This window comes from Ziziphus jujuba, chromosome 7 (assembly GCF_031755915.1).
Source record: "Ziziphus jujuba cultivar Dongzao chromosome 7, ASM3175591v1".
NCBI lineage: Eukaryota > Viridiplantae > Streptophyta > Magnoliopsida > Rosales > Rhamnaceae > Ziziphus > Ziziphus jujuba.
The window spans coordinates 870,783-892,437 of record NC_083385.1 but is presented as its reverse complement, the minus strand read 5'-3'; the positions used below and the strand labels follow the sequence as shown (position 1 = coordinate 892,437).

The 21,655-nt window shown below is 36.8% G+C and overlaps 6 protein-coding genes across 7 annotated transcripts; 5 read left to right on the top strand and 1 right to left on the bottom strand.

The window, feature by feature from the left end:
* The first annotated feature begins 383 nt into the window (after positions 1-383).
* Positions 384-2,463, top strand: LOC107423988 (GATA transcription factor 21). Of its 2 annotated transcripts, none has more exons than XM_048478489.2 (3): positions 384-1,005; positions 1,225-1,584; positions 1,715-2,463. In XM_048478489.2, the coding sequence occupies exons 1-3, from the start codon at positions 799-801 to the stop codon at positions 2,105-2,107; spliced, it is 960 nt and encodes a 319-aa protein (XP_048334446.1). In that variant the 5' UTR covers positions 384-798; the 3' UTR covers positions 2,108-2,463. The 2 variants fall into 2 exon arrangements, with proteins under 2 accessions (XP_048334446.1, XP_015889150.1); XM_016033664.4 differs by having other exon boundaries at positions 385-1,005; positions 1,183-1,584.
* A 1,276-nt stretch (positions 2,464-3,739) lies between these two features.
* On the top strand, positions 3,740-5,969 carry LOC107423989 (uncharacterized). The gene is made up of 2 exons (XM_016033665.4): positions 3,740-4,103; positions 5,306-5,969. Exons 1-2 carry the CDS (start codon positions 4,001-4,003, stop codon positions 5,641-5,643), a joined length of 441 nt encoding a protein of 146 aa, XP_015889151.2. The 5' UTR covers positions 3,740-4,000; the 3' UTR covers positions 5,644-5,969.
* Positions 5,970-6,307: 338 nt separating this feature from the next.
* On the top strand, positions 6,308-9,723 carry LOC107423983 (uncharacterized). Its single transcript, XM_016033656.4, has 11 exons — positions 6,308-6,560; positions 6,657-6,713; positions 6,798-6,849; positions 6,965-7,038; positions 7,117-7,247; positions 7,336-7,462; positions 7,855-8,105; positions 8,200-8,733; positions 8,958-9,026; positions 9,213-9,280; positions 9,473-9,723. The coding sequence occupies exons 1-11, from the start codon at positions 6,536-6,538 to the stop codon at positions 9,474-9,476; spliced, it is 1,392 nt and encodes a 463-aa protein (XP_015889142.2). The 5' UTR covers positions 6,308-6,535; the 3' UTR covers positions 9,477-9,723.
* Positions 9,724-10,507: 784 nt separating this feature from the next.
* Positions 10,508-13,926, top strand: LOC107424015 (protein HEAT STRESS TOLERANT DWD 1). Its single transcript, XM_016033698.4, has 12 exons — positions 10,508-10,664; positions 10,746-10,912; positions 11,207-11,285; positions 11,444-11,629; positions 11,753-11,851; positions 12,241-12,406; positions 12,491-12,597; positions 12,719-12,858; positions 12,952-13,024; positions 13,267-13,382; positions 13,467-13,584; positions 13,694-13,926. Exons 1-12 carry the CDS (start codon positions 10,617-10,619, stop codon positions 13,823-13,825), a joined length of 1,431 nt encoding a protein of 476 aa, XP_015889184.1. The 5' UTR covers positions 10,508-10,616; the 3' UTR covers positions 13,826-13,926.
* Positions 13,927-14,202: 276 nt separating this feature from the next.
* Positions 14,203-18,045, bottom strand: LOC107424016 (enhanced ethylene response protein 5). Its single transcript, XM_016033699.4, has 12 exons — positions 17,584-18,045; positions 17,400-17,493; positions 17,198-17,287; positions 16,634-16,699; positions 16,262-16,351; positions 16,095-16,151; positions 15,629-15,690; positions 15,414-15,501; positions 15,048-15,124; positions 14,899-14,973; positions 14,685-14,790; positions 14,203-14,576 (listed from the first exon to the last, which is right to left on the bottom strand). The coding sequence occupies exons 1-12, from the start codon at positions 17,886-17,888 to the stop codon at positions 14,445-14,447; spliced, it is 1,242 nt and encodes a 413-aa protein (XP_015889185.2). The 5' UTR covers positions 17,889-18,045; the 3' UTR covers positions 14,203-14,444.
* A 214-nt stretch (positions 18,046-18,259) lies between these two features.
* Positions 18,260-20,491, top strand: LOC107423960 (uncharacterized). The gene has a single exon (XM_016033618.4). It carries the CDS (start codon positions 18,588-18,590, stop codon positions 20,076-20,078), a length of 1,491 nt encoding a protein of 496 aa, XP_015889104.1. The 5' UTR covers positions 18,260-18,587; the 3' UTR covers positions 20,079-20,491.
* The last annotated feature ends 1,164 nt before the right edge of the window (positions 20,492-21,655 follow it).

Below are 21,655 nucleotides of genomic sequence, written 5' to 3'. Positions count from 1 at the left end.
CCAATAGTGTTGATTTTTCTTAACTGAGTTTTGGTAAAAATATATATATATATATATATAAATAAAATTAAAATTAGTATTTGTTATTTCAGCATGGATCTCATTGATAATCATACTACAAATATAAAAGCCCTCTAATCATATATACATAACAACAGTAGTTATATTTAGAAACATAAAAATACATGGTATATATTGAGTAAATTGACCAGTACATTATTAAAATTAGGTATTTATAAGTTGTGCGCAAATGAATGATGAATAGATGTTTGGAAACTAAGTAATATGATTGGGTATCAGATGTGTGGGATATATATTTGATCCAAATATGTGTGGCTACAATCCAATCTTCACTGTACTATATATATATATATAGATATAAATAAACAAAAGAAAGAACTAGGGTTCGGGGATTTGAAAGTAATGCAGATAGGGTTTTGTGCAATGGGGTCTGTGTAGTAGCATTCCACACATCTCCTTTTGGTTTTGTCTTTTTAACTTGTTTGTTTGGGTGTCATCAACTCACGTGAATGTCTTACATAAACCTGCTCTCTCTCTCTCTCTCTCTCTCTCTCTCTCTCTCTTTCTGTGATCTAATATTGCCTGATCATCATCATCTCTCCTTTACAAGAGTTTCACCACTCTATAGCTGAGTCCCTTTTCCCCTTCCATGTCTATCTCTTAATTTATTTCCCAATATCTCAAAAGCACCCTCTTCCAGTAGTATCTTTGCTAGCTCATCAACAGCAAATTAAGTTTTCTTCTTCTTTATCTCATCTCTCTCTCTCTTGCCCCCGTATGGCTCCAACTTATCATAATTTACCACCTTCACCTTTACATGAAGATGATCACCACCACCACCATCTATTCCATCTCCAACTAGCTCAATCTTCTTCTTGTAATTTGTCTCTCTCATCTCCGTTTTTTACAAATCCCAGGCCTCATCATCAACCAGAATTTTGTTACACCGAATCACAGCCATTTCAGCTTCATGATCAGCTAGAGGTAATATATATATATATATATATGCATATACTTACTACTCTTAAGCCATCTTACATATATATATATATATATATATTTATAATTAAGAACAGGTCATGTTTTATAAGCTCACAACTTGATCGTCATTTTTTTTTTTTGGGTAATAATCGATAATCATTTTGTCTTGGAATATATTAGGCTGACAAAACTTTTCCGTGCGCTGGTGGATCATGTGATCAGTATCCAGAAGCCGAGAGTCAAGAAAGTCATAAGAATATTTGGAAGAATAATGATGATATTGCAAATGAAAATGAAAGCGAGATGAATAGTAATTCAGCTAAGTGGATGCCTTCGGAGATGAGGATGATTAGGAAGACGATGAATAATAATCCAAATCATGCAAGCACAGATTCACCATTAGACATCACGCTCAAGGTTAATGATGATGACCATAAGAAGCATCCTTTATCACCTATAGGAACTGAAAGCAGCTGCAACATTTATTCCTCAAATAATTATAATGGCAACACAATTAGGGTTTGTGCTGATTGCAACACAACAAAGACCCCTCTTTGGAGGAGTGGACCAAGAGGTCCCAAGGTATTTATTATTTCTTATTAACATTAGTATTATTATTATGTACTTTAATTTCTCTCTAGCCTCTAGCTAGTTGAAAACAAACAAAAATTAATTAAATTAATATTGTGGATATTGTTTGTTTGGGATGCAGTCGCTTTGCAATGCGTGTGGGATTCGACAAAGGAAAGCGAGACGAGCAATGGCAGCAGCAGCAGCAGCAGCAAATGGAACAGTTGTTTCGGTTGAAAAAGCAGCATGTATGAAGAGTATAAGCAAGAGATCAGGGCAAAACAAAGTCAAAGCTGATAAGAAATCAAGAAATATGGGGTGTGCTCCTCCACAGTTCAAGAAAAGGTGCAAACAGATTTTAAGTAATTGTCCAGTACCAAATAATAAATTAGGCAGGAACAAAAAGAAGCTTTGTTTTGAGGATCTTGCAATCAGCATCAGTCAGAATTCAGCTTTTCAACGAGTTTTCCCTCAAGATGAGAAGGAGGCTGCCATTCTGCTAATGGCTCTATCTTATGGACTTGTTCATGGATGATCTACCTACCTGCTTCAACCTTCAACATTGCCTATGATCGTCAGATCCATCTCTTCCATTTTTATATTATATATATATATATATATATATAATATTTATATGTGAGAGAGTTAGTAGCAAAATAGAGAGAGAGAGAGAGAGAGAGAGAGAGAGAGAGAAACTAGTTAGCCAGATCATATATATTTGAGAAATGGGAATTCAAAAAAAAAAAAAAAGAGTACGTACGATAGTGATCTTTGAATGAGTTCATACATATGATCTGTATTTGGACAAGTTGATAACCAGATCACGGATCACTTAATATCCATTTCAATTTCTTCTTATATATATATATACTCGATAAATAATTTGCTTAAGAGTTTTTTTTTTTTTTTTCCTGATCATCTTGTTAATTAATTTGCTTTCAATTTTTGAAGTATTCTCTTCTTTATAAATAAGTTTTTTTTTTTGGGGTAAATATAAATAAGTTATATATGTGTATAATATATGTATGTATATATATATATCTATATTTTCCAATTTTAGAAATATTATACTCATATGATGATTTCATGCCGTAAGCTTTCGGATACAATACATAACTGATCGCAAAGGAAATTTACCCAAAAACTGATCGCAAAAAAAAAAAAAAAAAAAAAAAAAAAAAAACCAGAGGACTTTGGGGTCACATGATGATCCGTACGCGTAGTGGTGGTCTTCGTCCATATATATATATATATATGTATATCAGGCGTGCTTGTGTCAGCTCTCTCTAATAATAGTGATATTAATTATAATGTACTTTTGAGATAAGAAAGCGCGAAATGAAGCTATCTAGGTACGTTAATTAAGTGGTACAAGTAATGATGATAGTGATGATTCAAACACACATATATATATTTATATATATGTATATATAGATATGAAGTGAGCATATATGGTTTACAGGAACCTAGAACATTGTTGTATTGCTTTGTCTCACACATTGTCTGAATATGAATTTTCAACCTGACAAGTCTCGAAGGAATACTCTTTCCAGCTATAAGCTTAATAGAGAGCAGAGAACAAAAATTACAACTACACTACCCTCTCAAAAGTCAAAACTCATGTATTTCTTTTCAAATAATCAAACCACACACTCACATACGACCTCCTTAAAACTAACTGACAGACTGCAAATTAAATTAATAAAATTAAAACCCAACTCATCACTTCTTTTTGGTGGTGTTGATTTCTGTGTAGATTTTGCTAATTCATCTTTATCTATTCAAAGGAACATTATGATATTGTTGGAAAGTGAAGTGAGAGATCCCAGTGTTTTTATGTTATTTTATTCTTTTTGTAAGTAATATATATATATATATTATACATATATCTTGATTGGTATATGTTTGTTTATGAATTGTGTATAGAAAAAATTGTTTTGGAGGATAAAGAAGTATTAAGGCAATGAAAATAATAACAAATGTTGTTAGGCAAATTCAAACAAGTATTAAGGTAAGAGATGACCATGAGAGGTACCGAACAGGAATTGTTGACGATAGTGGGCTGAGAGAGGCCAATGGTATACTGTCCTAGGCCGACCCAAGCCCACATGTGGATTGTGTCTTAGCACTATGCGGCGTCGTATTTAGACAAACCTAAACTAACCTAAATTCCAAGTAACTCTGAGCTAGAACTAGATGATGATGAAGGACTAAAGAGTAATAAGGAAGGAGGAGCAGGAAGTGCATGGTTGATTTCTCTTTTCAGTTTAGTTTGGAAGAAAAGAAGAAAGTGATTAGGATTAGGAATTTGTTGAAGATTAGACAATAAGCATCTGGGATTCCATTCGCGCACGCAAAAAACAGAAACGGAAACAGAAAGGCCAAAAGCACAGTGACTTGCTTTCAGCATTGGCACTCATATTCGTCAATGGCGGAAACACTGCCGCCACCATTTGCTCCAAAGGAATCACTTACAAAACGCTACAAGCTCGTTTGGCGGGTTCTTTTGATCTCCAATTTTGCTCTCGGAGGTCAGCCTCTCCCTCTCTCCCATACTCTCTCTCTCTCTCTCTCTCTCTCTGCTTTGAGCCTTTTTTTATTTTTTAAATTTATGTCGTGTTGTAGTACTTCTAAGCAATGCAATGGGGTTTTCAGAAATTTCTATTTTTGCGTTTCATGTACCGATTATAATGCGACTTTTAAGTAACGGGTGCTGGAATCTGATGATGGGCCAATCTCTTTGTAGCTTGTTTTAGGCTTTAGGATGATAGAATGACATGACACTATTCATTATGCCCATGTGCTGCTCTGCTCTTGATTGGAATAAGATAAAAAATGCTGCTCTGGTTTTGATTGGAATAAGATAAAAAAATTTCTACTTAATTGGATAAGTAGTAAAGTCTGAGATACAATTTTTTTTTTTTTTTTTTTTCACCTGCTATCCATCCCATGTTCCATCACTCATGCCTGAACATCCGTACTTCTCATCACCCGGAAAATGCTGGCATGGAGTGGATGGTTATTCTGTAGAATGCTTTGCTAATGATCGGTTAGATCTTAAATGTTCAAAATTTGAGTTCTTAAATCCAAGCTTCACTAATTTATTGTTGAATCTAAATCCAAGCAAAGCAAAAGCTTTGCTGGTAATTCTGAGTTCACTTTCACTGACTTGGAGTTTATTTACATTTAAAGTTTGAGAATCTATAATAGAATTTGAAATTTGAGTGAAACTGTATTTTGATTTCCTATGATAGTACACCAAGCTTGCTACTACATACATCCACTTGGTTTTGAGAACTATGTTCTTATTTGTTATTTATTTTATTTTTTCACCCTTTCTGGATGGACTTTGTGGAGCATAAGCAAAGTGAAAAATGAGCAGAAATGGCCACAAAATTCGATGGATAAAAAAGAGAAGTTTTTGCGTGCATTTACATGTGTCGTACTTGTATGCTAGGTGCCTTTGGTCTTACTTTCCTATAGGAAAAGGATTAAGCCCCTTCGTCCCTAATAGTAAAAAATAGTGCTTCCTGTCGGAATAAGTTTAAGCTTTTACAGATAAAATATTGATTGGTTGGGATAAATATGATTTTAATGGTGTTTAATAATGAAAATAGGTGACCCTTTTTGTGTTCCTTTCTAGCTACCGGAATTTTAAGTAATTCTGAAGTGACGATATGATCTAAGTTCATTTATATGATGAATTCATTGATTTGCAAATGACATCTCACAGGTTACTTGTTTGCAAGGGCTAGAAAGAAAGATAGGGACATTGCAACTAGAAGAGCTTCGGAAACAGGTTCTAAAGATGCGAAAGCTGCAGAGGAAGTCCACCCTCCTCCTATTACAACTCCCCCAATTTCTGAGATATTAGCACTCCTTCCGCCAGTCATGGAACCTCAGAAGTTGCGAAAGCCCATCCTTGAAGATCAGCAACGCCAACTTTTTGAGTGGATGTTGGAAGAAAAAAGAAAATTCGTAGCGAAGGATCGTGAAGAGAAGAAGCAAATTGATGAAGACAAGGCCATTCTAAAACAGTTCATCCGTGCAAAATCTGTACCGAGATTTTAGTTGTGATTGTCTTCCTTTAGCAGCAGCAAAATGTTCTATAGACAACAGCTAATACCAAGTCTAGGCCCTGGCATTTTTTTTTTGTGGTCCTATGCTTTGGAATGGATTCTAAAATTGAATTGAATATGAAAGACCTACTCATTCTTCTTGAAATAAATGACAATCCTTTATAGTGAAAGCAAATGTTTGTCCAAGTGAAAAGTCAGTTTGCCCTGTTATTACCTGTGGCTGTGGATAAAAAATGGAAGAATAGATGATTAGCCTTTCACTGATTTTTACTTGTATTCATATGGCTGAAGATCAATAAAAATGGCAGTTTGTATGCATTTTCAAATTCATTCAATTATTAATCAAAATGAAAATGATGTGTAGAGTCTCTTGATCACTAATCGAAGGGTCACCGTTTTAGATAACGTCTCTGCCCACTACAACCCAGTAAAAGAGAAAATGCTGATCAGCAGCAAAAGTAAATCGAATCCCTTTTTATTTTTAATAGATTTTCTTAAGCCGTTTAAAGTTGGACTTGTAGTGACGCACTGGTCAAGAGTTCCCAAGACCAAGGACCCATTAGCAGGGGTGAGACAAAACTAGAGATTTGTCGTCCGAGCCTTTTGAGGTGGTTATCCAATTTTTTGAAGGTTTTATGGACCCACCATCTTTCTTTCTCAACCACATCCACAATTGCCATCCAATCCTTTTTCCGAATTCTTTCTACCCCTACACATCTCTCTGGGTTTTATACTATAAAAAATAAAAAATAAAAAATAAAAAATTTCAGTCCATCTCCATGAACCAATTATCCAATATAAAGTCAAAAAATCATATTCTTTTTTTCACTTGTCCAGCAATAAATTTCTCTGCTTGTCAACCATAGTTATAATTTCTCTTTAGCATGCCAGGAACCATATCAGTTTCAGGTATTAACTACCATCTTATCTGTAATTCAAACATGGCAGTTGCGTCCGTATTAGTTCTGTATATCTGTATATCTTATCTTATGTGATTCACTTCAGTTCTGGAATTCATGGGCCTTCCATTTTCATCCCCATTTTCATCAATATCTATAAAGGGTAAGCAACTATCTCTTCTTTTTTACTTTATTTCTCTTTAAAATGATGAATATAACACAGCTTTTCATTTGTAAATGCATGCAGTTTCCATGGGGAAAAGAGAGTATCAAACTTGGGATAAGGGAGAGTTTTCCTTGTAATAATCACAGAACTCCCGATTCTCTTCAAATGGCATTTCTTAATATTAACTTTCTTGTTTACAATTATAGAATTATTTGGTCATGATCCTCAAGTTATGTTAATTTGTACAGCCCATTGATGACACTCCGCGATAATTTGATCGTTCTTCTTCAGGATGCTGAAGGCAATGAGATATCACATGCAGGTCTATAAATAGATATCCTACATCAACATATAATTTTTATGCTCGTAATGCAAAACAGTTAGTTTCTGTGTTGTACAGTTGTGGAAACCAAGTCAATAGTCGAGAAAGGTCTTTGGGATGATTTTTTTCCCCTTGAAGGAGGAGGGCAAGTGCATATGAAGTTGCAGTTTATACTGAATGAAGATGAGCGCAACCAAATTCGTCTAATGGTACTTTTCTTCTTGTTCACTGTGTGATCTATCATATATGATACATGTCTTTCCTGGTGTCTAGCTGAACTTTTCAATTTGCTTGTAGAGGGAATCCTTACTGAATAAGAAACATGGTGAATTGTTTAATGACCCAATCAAAAGTTTGAAAAGTGCTGCTACAGCTGTTGGGAGAAATGCAGCATCATCTTTGAGTCTGAAACACCATATCTCAGGTTCAATATTGCTTACCCTTTAAAAATTTATGTGAAATTTTTGTGCAGAAATGGAATCTTGGAAGAGAAATAGTCAGTTGTCAATGTGATCTAACATTTATGATGCTGTTAAGGAGGTTGTGAGTAAAACAATTCTCCAGATTAATGAGATAGCCTTCTTCAAATTAAAGTTCTAAGCATAAAAAATGTACTTCTGGTGCTTCTCTTGTGCCAAATCTCTTAATTTTTGCAAGCATGAGAAATATGGAAAGAAAAATTATACAATATGACAAGATCAGATGCAAGAGATTACTAAATTCTGAGTGTAATCCTTTGTTCTTCCATGGAAAACAAAATCAAAAGTACAGCTATATTCTTTTAACAATCACTTCACCTGTTTTAGAATGATGCAGATAGAAATGAAGAAACTACATCAGCAATGAAAGTTGAAGCTCAATCACTCCATCCTAATATGAGTATTAGTGCAATTTGTTTGGATGAAGCATCTTTCTCACTAGGAAGTTCAGAACTAGTTGTTCCCGCTAGAAATCCTCTATGTCTTCAAGAAGGCAGCACTGAAGACCTCAAGAGGCAGGGATTGAGGGAAAAAGCTTCTAACAATGTTAGGAAAATGATTAGTGCCTTTGAAAGTAGTCTAGCTCAGGTACTGTCCTATATGCAGCTTAAAGACTTCTCCATATGTTGATGCAAGTTTCTAACTTCTTTGGATATGACTCGTAATACATGCTAATAAACAGGAAACTAGGTCTCACATCATGCCAAATAACATAAAAAGAGCACATAGCACTGGGAAGCTGGAGGAGCTGAGCAGCGCAATGATAGTACGAAATAATGAAAAAAATATTAGTCCAAAGAATAAAGTCAACCAAAATTGTGAAATTCTGATGAGAACATCCTCAACCCTTGAAACACATGTCGCTGAGTCAATGGCTTTGCAGCTTAGGCGCCAAAATTGCAATTTGTTAAGTAGGAAGCAACGTTCCGATGGCAATATAGTTATAGGGGAGAACCAAATAGATGTTACCTCCAAACATAATAAAAAATTGGACAGTCAAGGAACTTTGGCTCATAAATTGGATTCAGTAGTATCCTTCGAAGATTTACTGAGTTCTTTTGAGGGCTCTGGTGCATGGATATGCCCAGATCAAGCAAAAAGGTTCTGCATAACAACTGGTGGGAAGAAGTTGATGGATCTATTGGGAGGTCAAAGTACCAAGCCGGACATTCATGATGCAAAGATGAATTTTCCTATGCCTGAGAAAGTGGAAGAGGTATCTTGATTCTAACTGATACTTTGTGGTTATTAGTTTACAGGGTTGAATCAGTTTATCAGTTTCAACTCTAATTACATTAAAATTGATGTGCCATTTGAATATATAGAACAGCTGACATGAGCTGACTGCATGAAAATGCCAAAATGAGTTTAAAACCAGCAAACATATTGGACTGGTGATCTGATAATCCAAAACTGATTATGTTTGCATCAACATTTCAGCCTAGTGGTGATAACAGAAGAAAGCCTGAAAACGAGGATGTTGAAGCTTCTGAAGGAACACTCAAACAGGTTTTAATTTTTTCTGCCAACTCTCAAGTCTACAAAACATCTTTTGCTTGGTTGAAGCAGGAATATATATTTTAGGGAGGGAAAGAGGGGAATAGAGGAGGACTTGAGAACTGCAAGCTGTTACTTCTCTCAGTGAAACACTACTGACTTAATGTTCTTGTTTCCCTGTTTTCTTTTGGTTACCAGGCCATAAAAATCGCAATTATGGTAGGATTTGGCACACTTGTTTTGCTTACAAGACAGAGAAATTACAGGTACCAGAAGTAGTCAACTTTTATTTTTTCTGCATGTTGTAGGATTGTGTTTCAACTTCAAGATAAGATTTGTTGAATTTTACATTGGGTTAGAAACACATACTTGTCTGCTTCATGGGAAAAATCGAGTCCTTTTCTTGTTGTTGTGTGCATGGATTTCAACCTGCAGTTCCTTATTTCATGGCTTTGCAGATAAATCAAGTAAAATGGAAAAAGAAAGGTGGTGGTGAAATCTAATCTATGGTCATCGTGATCATCCATCAGATGGAACAAGTGTTTTAGATCTCCGCAATACCTTTTAGTTCAACAAAATAATGCCAAAGAAGCAGATGTGATTTTCTGTGGTGCTTATAACACAATAACATGTAAAGTTATTTACCAAAAAAATAAATAACATGAAAAGTTATCTATTAATTAAATCGTTACATCAACTATTACGTTCATTGAGTGATGATTTCATATACTCTATATACATTGTATATATAGAAGCCAAATCCGTATTAAATAGCTAATCTTTATAAATGGATTCAGCTTACTCTCTTCCATGTTTGGCTCTAAATGTTTCACCAAAAAAATATGTTTTGCTGTAGATGAGAATCAAACTCACCTTTTATTCTTCATTTTGTGCACCTTGTGCACCACTACCTCCCATTTTCATTTAATAGGGAAGAGAGATTAACAAAAAATAAAAAATAAAAAAATTGAAAAGAAAATGTCTACAGAAAAAAATAATATAAGGATTTTCTTTTTTTTAAAGTATGGGTGGACCAGTAGAAATTAAATAAACGAAATACTAAAAAAAGACAGAGAATGGAACAATTTCAAATTATATAAAGCAAAATAAATGAAAATATTTAAAAAAAGAAAAGAACAGCAAAGAGGAAGGAAAATGGCATTAATGTTAGTATTTTTGGGGCTATTGTGTTCATTATTATTATTTTTTTGGGTAAATTGTTGTATTCGTTGTTATTGTTATTACTACCTTTTTTTTTTAATTTTTTTGGTGGGGACAAATGTGAGTCCCTGTGTGTGTGAAAATAGAAGGAAAGGAAAGCCAACACATCACACAACAACAAAGCAGGTGGGGGTTGCCACGCAGCAAAATGAGCAAACATTTTAGTGATGTGGCAGCTTTAGAACTGCTCCAGCACAGACTAGGTTAAATAGTAATAATAACAGCAAAATTGCCACGTCACTCGTGCTAAGAACGACTGGGGACACGGTTTGGCGGCTTCCATTCCAATATGCCTTCTTTAAACCCCTTCCAAGTTCCAGGTTAAACCCTACCTCCACCGAAACAACAGGCGTTTCAATTTGTTTGTTGTGCTGCTCAAAAATGGTCCGCAGCATCAAGAACCCTAAGAAAGCCAAAAGGAAGAACAAGGTCTGCACCGCCCAATTCAATTCCTTCACGATTATTCCCCTAATTGATTCACCGATGTTAATTTTTACTTGTTTGGTTCAGGGCTCAAAGAAGGGAGATGGGTCGTCTTCGTCTTCTTCGATACCGTCCATGCCGGCGAAGGTGTGGCAACCAGGTGTGGATAATTTGGAGGAAGACGAAGAGCTCCAGTGCGACCCCACTGCCTACAATTCCCTCCACGCTTTCCATATCGGTTGGCCGTGTTTGAGGTATTCTAAATTCTCTTTCTTTCTTAGGCTTCGTTGCCAATCAAGTTCACGAAAATAATAAATGGGTTTTTAGTTTTGGAAGCGCTGGAAGTTCAACATTTTGATCGACCGATTAACGTGGCAATCTTTCTTTTTTTTTTTTTTTTTTTTTTTTTTTTTTTTAGAGTAATTAACTTTTGAGTTTTATGTGGGTTAAACTTGTATATATATATATATATATATTATTTTGGTTATTTGTTTATATTTTATGAGTGTTGTGAAAGTCCTCATTGTTGGTATTGAATTACTTGACAGCTTTGATATTGTACGTGATTCGTTGGGATTGGTGCGGTCAGAGTTTCCACATACAGTATATTTGGTTGCAGGAACTCAGGTAAAGCTTTATTTTTCTGCTTTGTACAAGTGCCAGGAGAAACAATCTACATTGAAGCATAATGAGAGTGGTCTAGCAGTTTATCTTTCTTTTATGGTCTTGTTTTACCCAACCAAAAAAAAAAAAAAAAAAATTATGCCGCAGTTCTTATTCTGCAGGCAGAGAAAGCGTCTTGGAATTCTATAGGGATATTCAAAATATCTAACATTTCTGGGAAAAGACGTGAATTAGTACCTGCTACAAAGTCTACTGCTGATGGATCAGATATGGATAGTGAGGGTAGTGATGGTGACACTGATACTGAAGATGAGGACCTTGGTGGCTCTGGGGCGCCAGTTCTGCAGGTAATATCTGGTTTCTTCTTCTTCTCTCTACATACCGATTAGAGATGCTTCAGTTGCTGATGAATGTTGCTTTCTTTGAACCTAATCTGTGTAGATCTTTCATTTAATTCTTTCCATCTGCAGTTGCGCAAGGTAGCTCATGAAGGATGTATTAATCGTATACGAGCCATGGCGCAGAATCCGCATATATCTGCATCTTGGGCTGATACAGGTCATGTACAGGTCAGATTGATTTCTTGGAGGAGTTTTTAGGGGACTTGATTTCAAAGGATGCACTGTTCATCTTTTTCTTGTGTTTAGACGGTCAACATTGATCCTTCTATGCAGTGGGCACTATGGAATGGCTACATTTTAGCTTTTTGGATATATCGGATATATTAGGGCTATGGGCTATTTAGATTTTTCCCCGTAAGATATTAAGGTTATAGTGTCCGAGTGTAAGTTGGCATAAAAATATTGTAGTGTAAAGACTTGTTTGCTCAGGAGCAAGCAAAAATTCTAAATGAGTTGTACTATTTTGCTGGAAGTCATAAATTTGAACTTTGAATACTTGATAAACAACCATTCATATCTGACTTGAATGTTGTTTGACCTTTCTATTCTTTCTGCAGGTCTGGGACTTTAGCTCTCACCTAAATGCTTTAGCAGAATCAGAATCAGAAACTAGCCAGGGTGCTTCATCAGTTTATAATCAGGCTCCATTAGCTAAATTTCGGCATAAAGATGAAGGCTATGCTATTGACTGGAGTCCACTTGTCACTGGGAGGTTATTGTCAGGTACTCTTATAAATACATTTATTTCTTTTCTTTGAAGGTCTGTTATATGGACAAATGGTGATCCAATGGTTAGCTGATTAAAAGGGGACTGTAAGAACTATATTCATCTGTGGGAACCTGCTTCTGGTGGAACGTGGAATGTTGATACTACTCCATTCGTTGGCCACACATCCAGTGTAGAAGATCTACAGGTATATATTAGACTTGTGAAAGAACAAGTTCGTATTTTCCCACGTAGTAGTCAAAATTGTGATAATTTGGATGACTTAATTTATTGTTGTAACAATTCCTTTCCAACCATTGCCCATGCAGTGGAGCCCTACGGAACATGATGTATTTGCCTCTTGTTCTGTGGATGGAAATATAGCAATATGGGATGTCCGTTTAGGGAAGTCACCAGCAGCCTCTTTCAAGGCACATAATGCAGATGTTAATGTTATTTCATGGAACAGGTAATTTTCTTTATGATATGCCTCTGATTTTCCTTCATCAAAGTGCCTTTTGTGATTTGTTTTTGACCTTTGCTTAGCACTTGACTCTTGTAGGCTGGCTAGCTGTATGTTGGCATCTGGAAGTGACGATGGGACCTTTTCCATTCGTGATCTAAGATTGCTCAAGGTATGTCTGGTGAAAAAGATGCTTATGTAATAGATTCTTGGTGATTATTGCTCTTCCAAGGGCTCTATATTTTAAATCATCTCTTTAATGTTCCTTTTCCAAATGAATATATAAGCAAAAAGGTTATGTCTAATGTGCATCTGCTGTGCTTTGCCTTCTTTTTAGTAAAGATTTACCTCCTTCCCCATCTGTTGTTTGTAATGGCAGAAATGAATTTTTCCTATATATTTTCGCTTTGGCAGGAGGGAGATTCTGTAGTGGCTCATTTTGAATATCATACACACCCCATCACATCCATAGAGTGGAGCCCTCATGAAGCTTCAACTTTGGCAGTGTCATCCTCTGACAATCAGCTAACGTAAATATTTCTATGATCTTTCTTCTGTCTTTCTCTGTTTTCTTTTAAATGCAATGGTTTTGACATGGGCTCCTTCTTTACCAGGATATGGGACCTTTCCTTAGAGAAGGATGAGGAAGAGGAGGCAGAATTCAAAGCTAAAACCAGAGAAGAAGTACGTGCCCCAGCAGATTTACCACCTCAACTTCTGTTTGTACATCAGGTAAATCGTTATGCAGAACTTAGTATTAATCACAATCGAATTGAACTTGGAAGAATAGTTAAGCAGTTTTGGTTATTTTTAACTGACATATTTGGTTACTTCCCTACAGGGGCAGAAAGATTTGAAAGAGCTCCATTGGCATACCCAGATTCCAGGCATGCTTGTATCTACTGCAGCAGATGGTTTTAATGTTCTGATGCCTTCAAACATACAAACTACGCTTCCTTCAGAAGCTGCTTGAAAAACAAATTTCAGTTTCTTGCACCAGTCTAAAATCTAAAGAAGGCACAATGCTCTTATGCATACCTTTTTAATATTATAATTATTATTTTCTTTTTTGGATTTGATTTCTACCAAAGTTTGTGTTTGGTTTTTGGTTTTGGCCATTTTCACCGAGTAGATATTCTGAAAATTCGTTTTGGTTTTGGTTTTGCACCAGTCTGAAGAAATTTTTACTGGTATTGGTTGTGTTTTATTCTGATTTTCAAGTCAAGTGTGCTCTTCCATGGGTAAATTTCGTGACGTGATTCTTTGTAGACGTGGAGAATCTATTTTGTTTTTAGGATTTGGGACATGTCGTTACTTATCACGTAGGCAACTTTTCCTTCCAAGTTCGAATTCCACAAAATCGTACATATTCTCTTTGTTGATCGGTTATAAACATTCGGCTATACTTACACAAATACGACAAATAAACAAAATGGTAACAGACTCGGCCTATGAATATTTAGTTAAACAAAAATATGAGGATGATAATCAGATCAAAAGAAATGAAGTTTACTTTGTACTCTACAATACATCATCAGCTCAAAACAGCCTAACACCTTTTGCATATCATAAAATATTGTCTCTCCAAACTTCTATGAATTAACAGGCTTTCCATTCAACTTGGGGAAAGGATCTTGCTTGCTTAAAACCACCACTTTGCTCTTGTGCGCAAAGTACCCTTTTACCAGATTCTTGTATATTAGGATGGCCACTATACACTCCACCTGCAAATCACAACATATATTTTACTTGGAATGATACACACACACACACACACACACACACATATATATATATATATAGAGAGAGAGAGAGAGAGAGAAAACATATACCTCATCTACGTCCATGTCCATCTCAAGCCATTTCAATGCTTTGACAATTACTTCCAACTTCAGCTGGTGAGCTTTACTTGGGTCCTTTTGCTTTTGGATAATGTAACTGCATGATAAGAAGCATGTGGCAATCAGGAATACATTTTAAAATGAAACTCTTCTCGAGTTTTATGAAGTTGAGATATTATATGTTGAGATATTATATGAACATTACATTTTCTTTATCAATCTTTGGTAGACTTGGAGTTCTAGCTTTTCGAGGACAAGGTATACACCTGATCTTAAGAACCTGATAGTTGAAATGACTTTAGTCCTCATCCTCCAAAAATTTCAATTCTAAAAAAGAATGGAAGCAAAACTTACTGATCTTCATGCTCTAGAAGAGCATGGCGAAGAAGTCGGAGATCACCCCTTCTAAGGGCTTGCACAACATTTCTATACTGTGAAAGCAAAAACATCTTTTAGCTCCTTAATTTCCAGTAACAAAATAGATATCTTAATCCAGGACATGAAAGCTATAAATGGAAATCACAACTTGCACTGTTTGGTTTCTAATGTGTGTGCTTTCTATTCATTTTCTCCATATTAGATTGTCCATCAATAAAGTAATTAAGCAGACAAAAAGTAAAAGCCTAAGATGTCTCATATCCCACGGAATGACCAAGAAGCCACTGCAATGACTAGTTAAAGAACTAGGACAAAATCGAAAACAGAAAGGCAATGACAAACCTCTACCAAATTATATTTCTCCAGAAGCCAATCTTCTGGTAAGATGCCTATTGAGAGCTTCACTGGTATGAGATATTTTAATATCATCCTGTCAAGTTCAGCATAAGAATGTGGAGCAAGGATTTCATTAAGTAGGCATATTATAAGGTTCTGCAAAAAGAAAAGATATATCATAATGACACAGAATATAAGGAGCAAGTACCCCTGAAACAGACCTTATATTTGCTGTACTTTGAGGGTTGCAATGCTTTAAGGCATAAGACAATTTATGATCAGCCTGCCATGTCATTGAAGTAAATTATGTTAATAAATAGACTTGATTAAAACCCAATTTTCTAACTCTAGCTTTTCTACAAGCATACAAAAAATATGAAATTCAATTAAAAATACAAAGATGGCACTCTCAACATAAAACCATGCAAATTTCTCATTTCCCCCTTTGTAGATGACAGAATACCTATTATGAAGTTTGCTGGCAATGAACAGAAGAGAAAAGCCAATGCATGTCTCTATACCCAAAAGCTCAAGGCTCCTAACAGTTGCACACCCCCCCCTCCCCCAAACCAATTAAAAAAAAAAAAAAAAAAAACAAACGATAAAAGAAAAAACCCAAAATCCAGTAACACAACGTACTGACTGGAAGAAAGACTCAGATTAAGATAAATTATTTAAATTACTTACAGCAGGGAAATTTTCATTGAAAACTTCTAGACGGCCTGTATAATACATGTAGGTGACCTGAAACAAAGTTTCATGGCTGTCAATCTTCTAGCATAGAAATATGACAAAAGGTGAAATCAAATTTTTAAGTGACAAAAAATAACTCTGAAACCAAAGCCATTGCTGACCTTGTCTCTTTTAGGAAATTCCTCAAAATCAAATATACGAGCAGTTTCAATGCTTCTAATCACACTGCGGCAAAGGTGAACTGTACCAAGCTGCAAGGCCGTAAAAGAAAATTTTATGTAAATGTAGTCATGCGACTTGAGCTGTATTCACCACTAAAAACGAAGCTAAATAGCAGATTCAAGTACATCGTTTGGTGGTTCTTTTCTTGGTGTAATACCATAATATCAGATGAACCTACAGAGAAGGCCAGTTTATTTGCTCTACCATCTAAAATACATATTTACTCAAATTCTAACAGAAAATACGATTAACAATAAAAAGAAATTTCTGCAGATTACCAGTAAGTAACAAAATGAACCATGATACAGTACCTTGAAGTAAATTTTAAACAGCTGGCAAGTCACATATAATGCTCCAACACGTTTTGGGCCTTTCCCCTGGAACGTACACACCCTATAACATCGTTAGCAGCGGCAAGTCATGAAAGCAAACCTTAAATTAACACTCATGAATTTAGTTAAGTCTAAACAACTTGATGACAAAGGCATCCACCTGAATGATATTTTAGGCAGACTGTATAAACAATATTTACAGTGGCAGTTTGTCGTTGGCTTGTTTCCAACCACGAAATTCAGGGTATATACACTTGCTGAGAATTGAAAAGGGTATATAATAATCTAACGATTCCGTTAAACACTTGAGTCTAAAAGAAAATGGGCCAATTGCTGTTAATAGTTTGAATTGGACAAAGGAAAAAAAAAGAAGAAGAAGAAATCGTGAGTTAAAACTTTTTTATTCAATTGAAAGGAGCATATGGTCACCGTTGATTAAAAGAGAGAATAGCTACCGAGGCGGACAAAAGAACAAGCTAAAGAACTATTATTATCAATTTAAAAAGCCAACATTTAGAAGAAGAAAAAAATAAAAAAACATACCGCAAGGACACCAAAGACCTTCATAAGGAAAGAACCAGCTCCCTTGAGCTTCTCAGGGGATTTCCCATTGGAAGCCAGCTCCCTATCAGCCTAAAAACCCACAACGAACTCCCTTAATACCTTTCCGAAAAATTCAAAAACCAATAATAATAATAATAATTGAGAAAAAAAAAATGTATTAAGGAAGAAATTTGGAACATACCCTCTCAGCAAGAACCCTAATTTCGTAAGCAACCTCATACAAGGCCTCCAGAGCCCACGCGGAATCCCAATTCCTAAACTCCTGAATGAAAGCACTGCCATTCCACCATTACCGACCTTATGCATACAGCATCCACAATTTCCAAAAATAAATAAATAAAAATTATAAAAAAAGAGAAGAATACTTGGCAGATTTCTCGAAGGCTTGGTAGGCATCGATCAAGTTTCCGAGGCGGTAGTTGTGGAGAGAGCGAAAGAGAGGAACAAGAATCTCAGCGAACTGAGAGTAGGAGTCGGAGTGTTTGATCAATCTGGTGGCGTCCTGGAAGACGTTGAGAGCGTCGGCGAGGGAGAGGAGGGAGGGGGAGTTGGAAGAGACGGAGAGAAGGAGCTTGAGGGAGGCTCCGTCCTGAGACAAAACGGCGTCGGAGAAACGGTTTAGGTAGTCAGTGATTCTTCTGTGGGCCTCACCCATGCTCACGTACGCCATTCCTCTACTCTGCAACACGCACACACACACACTGCTTCTCTTCCTTCTTCACCCCCACACCCCGCTGCTTCTTCTTCTTCTTCTCCTTGACTTTTGTTGTTTCCAGTCTTGGGAGGGCGATGCAATGGTACGTCGTCGTCTTAGGAGAGTTTCTTACTTTCATTTTTCTTTTCTAATATATATATATATATATATTATTTATTGACGGCGGGGATGGCTTGACTAATTGACTTTCACTGACCATAAATTTACGAAACAGATATTTAGTTGGTTAGAAACGGCGCCGTTTTCTTTTGGTAATCGAAAAAAGTGAGCGTGCAGATGTATGTTAGATTGAAATGGTGCAATAGATGAACGACAACAAGAGCTTGTTAGTACCTTCCACCCAACGACTCAACCGTTAACCAACCAACGGTCCAGAGGGTCTCCTCTCCGCTCCGTTCCACTCCTCTCCGCTATAAGGAAGGGGAAATGGCAAGCTGTGGGTCTGCTGTGAAAAGTTAGAAAGAAAGAAAGAAAGAAAGAAAGCGCTTCTCCACCAAACTCTCTCTCTCTCTCGCCTTTCTTTCTCCCAAGCAAACCAAACCAAACCAAACCAAACACAACCCTTTCGTCTTACTCCAACTCTAATGGACTCCTTTTTCTTTTAACCTTCTCTGTCCTTATTACCAACCATTTCAATTTTTGCTTTCCCAAAACATGGGTTCTGATTCGTTGTCTATCTTAACCCCATCAACAAAGCCCACACCACTCCCTTCCCAAGAAGAAGACTCTGCAAACCCATCTGCAGCTCTGCTCTCTTTTGATACCGACTCCTCCCCTTCCTCCTCTGCCAATTCTCCCCACAAACCCGCCACCACCATCGTCTTCATCTCCCTCCTCCTCACCACTTGCGTTGCTCTCTCCGCCGCCGTCGCCTTCGCTTTTCTCTTCTTCTCTTCCCCCTCCGGCTCCCCCCACCCCTCCTCCTCCTCCTTCGAATCCTCAGCTCGTCCTCTCAAAAACCTCCACCATCCCGTTGTCCTCTTGATTTCCTCTGATGGGTTTCGATTCGGTTACCAATTCAAGACCCCCACTCCCAATATCGGCCGTCTTATTGCTAACGGGACCGAGGCCGACATGGGTCTGATTCCGGTCTTCCCTACTTTGACTTTCCCAAATCATTATTCTATAGTTACAGGTCTCTATCCTTCTTATCACGGCATAATTAACAATCACTTTGTGGATCCACACACTGGCGAGCTCTTCACCATGGCAAGCCACGAGCCCAAGTGGTGGCTGGGCGAGCCCTTGTGGGAGACCGTGGTCAATCACGGCTTCAAAGCTGCCACCTATTTCTGGCCTGGTTCTGAGGTAAACAAAGGTTCTTGGACTTGCCCTGAGAAATTCTGCAAGCACTATAACGGCTCCGTTCCTTTTGAGGAGCGGGTGGATACTGTGTTGCACTACTTTGATCTGCCTAGTACTGAAATTCCTGTGTTTATGACTCTGTATTTTGAAGATCCCGATCATCAGGGTCATCAGGTTGGGCCTGATGATCCGGAGATCACTAAAGCTGTTGCTAGAATCGATGGGTTGATAGGTAAGTTGATTGAGGGTCTGGAGAAAAGAGGAGTTTTTGAGGATGTTACTATAATTATGGTAGGTGATCATGGGATGGTTGGTACTTGTGATAAAAAGCTGATTTTTCTGGATGATTTGGCTCCTTGGGTTGAGATTCCAAAGGATTGGGTCCAGTCATATACTCCATTGCTTGCAATTCGTCCGCCTCCGGGGGTTGAGCCGGCAGATGTTGTTGCCAAAATTAATGAAGGATTGAAATCGGGGAAGGTCGAGAATGGGCAGAATTTGAGAGTGTATCTTAAAGAGGAGCTTCCCAGTCGACTTCATTATGCGGCTAGTGATCGTATTCCACCGGTAATAGGATTAATTGAAGAAGGGTTCAAGGTAGAACAGAAAAGAACCAATAGGAGAGAATGTGGAGGAGCACATGGTTATGATAATGCTATATTTTCCATGAGAACCATTTTCATTGGCCACGGTCCTCAGTTTGCACGGGGTAGAAAGGTTCCATCTTTTGAAAATGTTCAAATATACAACTTGGTAACTTCAATTCTCAATATTCAGGGTGCTCCCAACAACGGATCACTATCATTTCCAACGTCTGTTCTTCTGCCACCTAGCCCTTAATGTATGTTTTATCTATGAAAGCATTTTTTTGAGTGAAGCCAGCTTTTCAAAGTTAGGATAGTGGTTGGCAAGGTTTTCTGCAATGGAAGTTTTACTTGGTCATGTTTGTCCAAGGCTTTTGAGGGGATGATACTTTTGCAGAAATGTAATGGTATCAGTTGGTCTTGCAATCCATGATCCAATTTATTTGAGGCACGGCAATAATGGTATTCACATCTATTTGCTTAGATCCCCACTCCATTTATTAGGGGCTCCACAGGTAAAGTGGAAACCTGATGTACAATATTGAAGACTGTCATATGTAACGAACACCACAATGAGTAGAAATGATAGTATTGTTTTGAAATTTAACTTTTAAATTATGTTGGAATTGATACTCTTTCTATATTCCCAGTTTCATGTATTGAATGTGACATCGTCTTGAAATCTGACTACTTGCTGATATCGTCTTGAAATCTGACTACTTGCTGATATTGTGATGTGAAGACTTAAGGTTTTGCAAAACTTGATCAACCAATATATTTTCATATGTCTTGACATTAATTTGTAAACTTGTTTGTTAAGGATCTATCTTTAACTGTTAAGCGATCTCTTTTGTTTGTCTCTGATCTCCATCATCTCTTGCTTTCGAAGCAATGTTGAGAATTAGAACTAACAAATGACTGAAGTTGATATCATAAAATTTTGAATGTTTCCTTCTGGAAGAAATGACGAATTATAGATTAATGGTATTATTACTCAGCAGTTAGCTCCAAGCAGTGATGTGGATGGTACATCTCTCTCCCCTGTTTGTGCTTCTCGTATTGGTGTTAGGCTGGTGGTAATAGTCTGAAATATATTCAACCAAAAGGTTGGTGCTATAAACTATGCAAGCATTTTATTGTTGCACACATTGATGGAGCCAAGAGTAATTAGATGGAAGAAAACACAATGGGTGCTATAAACTATGCAAGCATTTTATTGTTGCACACATTGATGGAGCCAAGAGTAATTAGATGGAAGAAAACACAATGCAGAGTTTTTGGCGACTCCTTGTGACTGTGTTTCTTCTGGAGGATATATTCGGGGTCATTTGGTAAACAACAACTTGATAGCTATGCCGATCTGCATGTGATTATAATGCATATAATATTTGGTCATTTGGACAGCTGCCAGTCATCAGTCATGTTGGGAGTGAACTTGTTGATTGTCTTCGAAAATGAAAGTTAAAAGTTGGAGTTGGACTGTCATACGTGATAGTCCCTGTGGCTTGAAGTCGAGCTGATTCACAGCCACAATTTGTGCCACTTGAGGCTGAGGAACAATTAAATACGTCTTTCAGTTTTTGATGGCATATACATATTGATATTAAGATTAGTTCTACTTCTACTGATGTTGAGTTTGTAGTGCTTCTAACAATTAGTTGAAAAGAAAAAAGTAAAATTGGTTTTCTTTTTGTCATCAAAAGTCGGAACGATGTTTCTACTCTGTATCCAGTAGATATCACCGCCATTTGATATCTCCAATAACAAAACAATAAGCATTTGCTGAAGCAAACAAGGATTTACATCTGCTCTACTATACCAGTGATAACAACA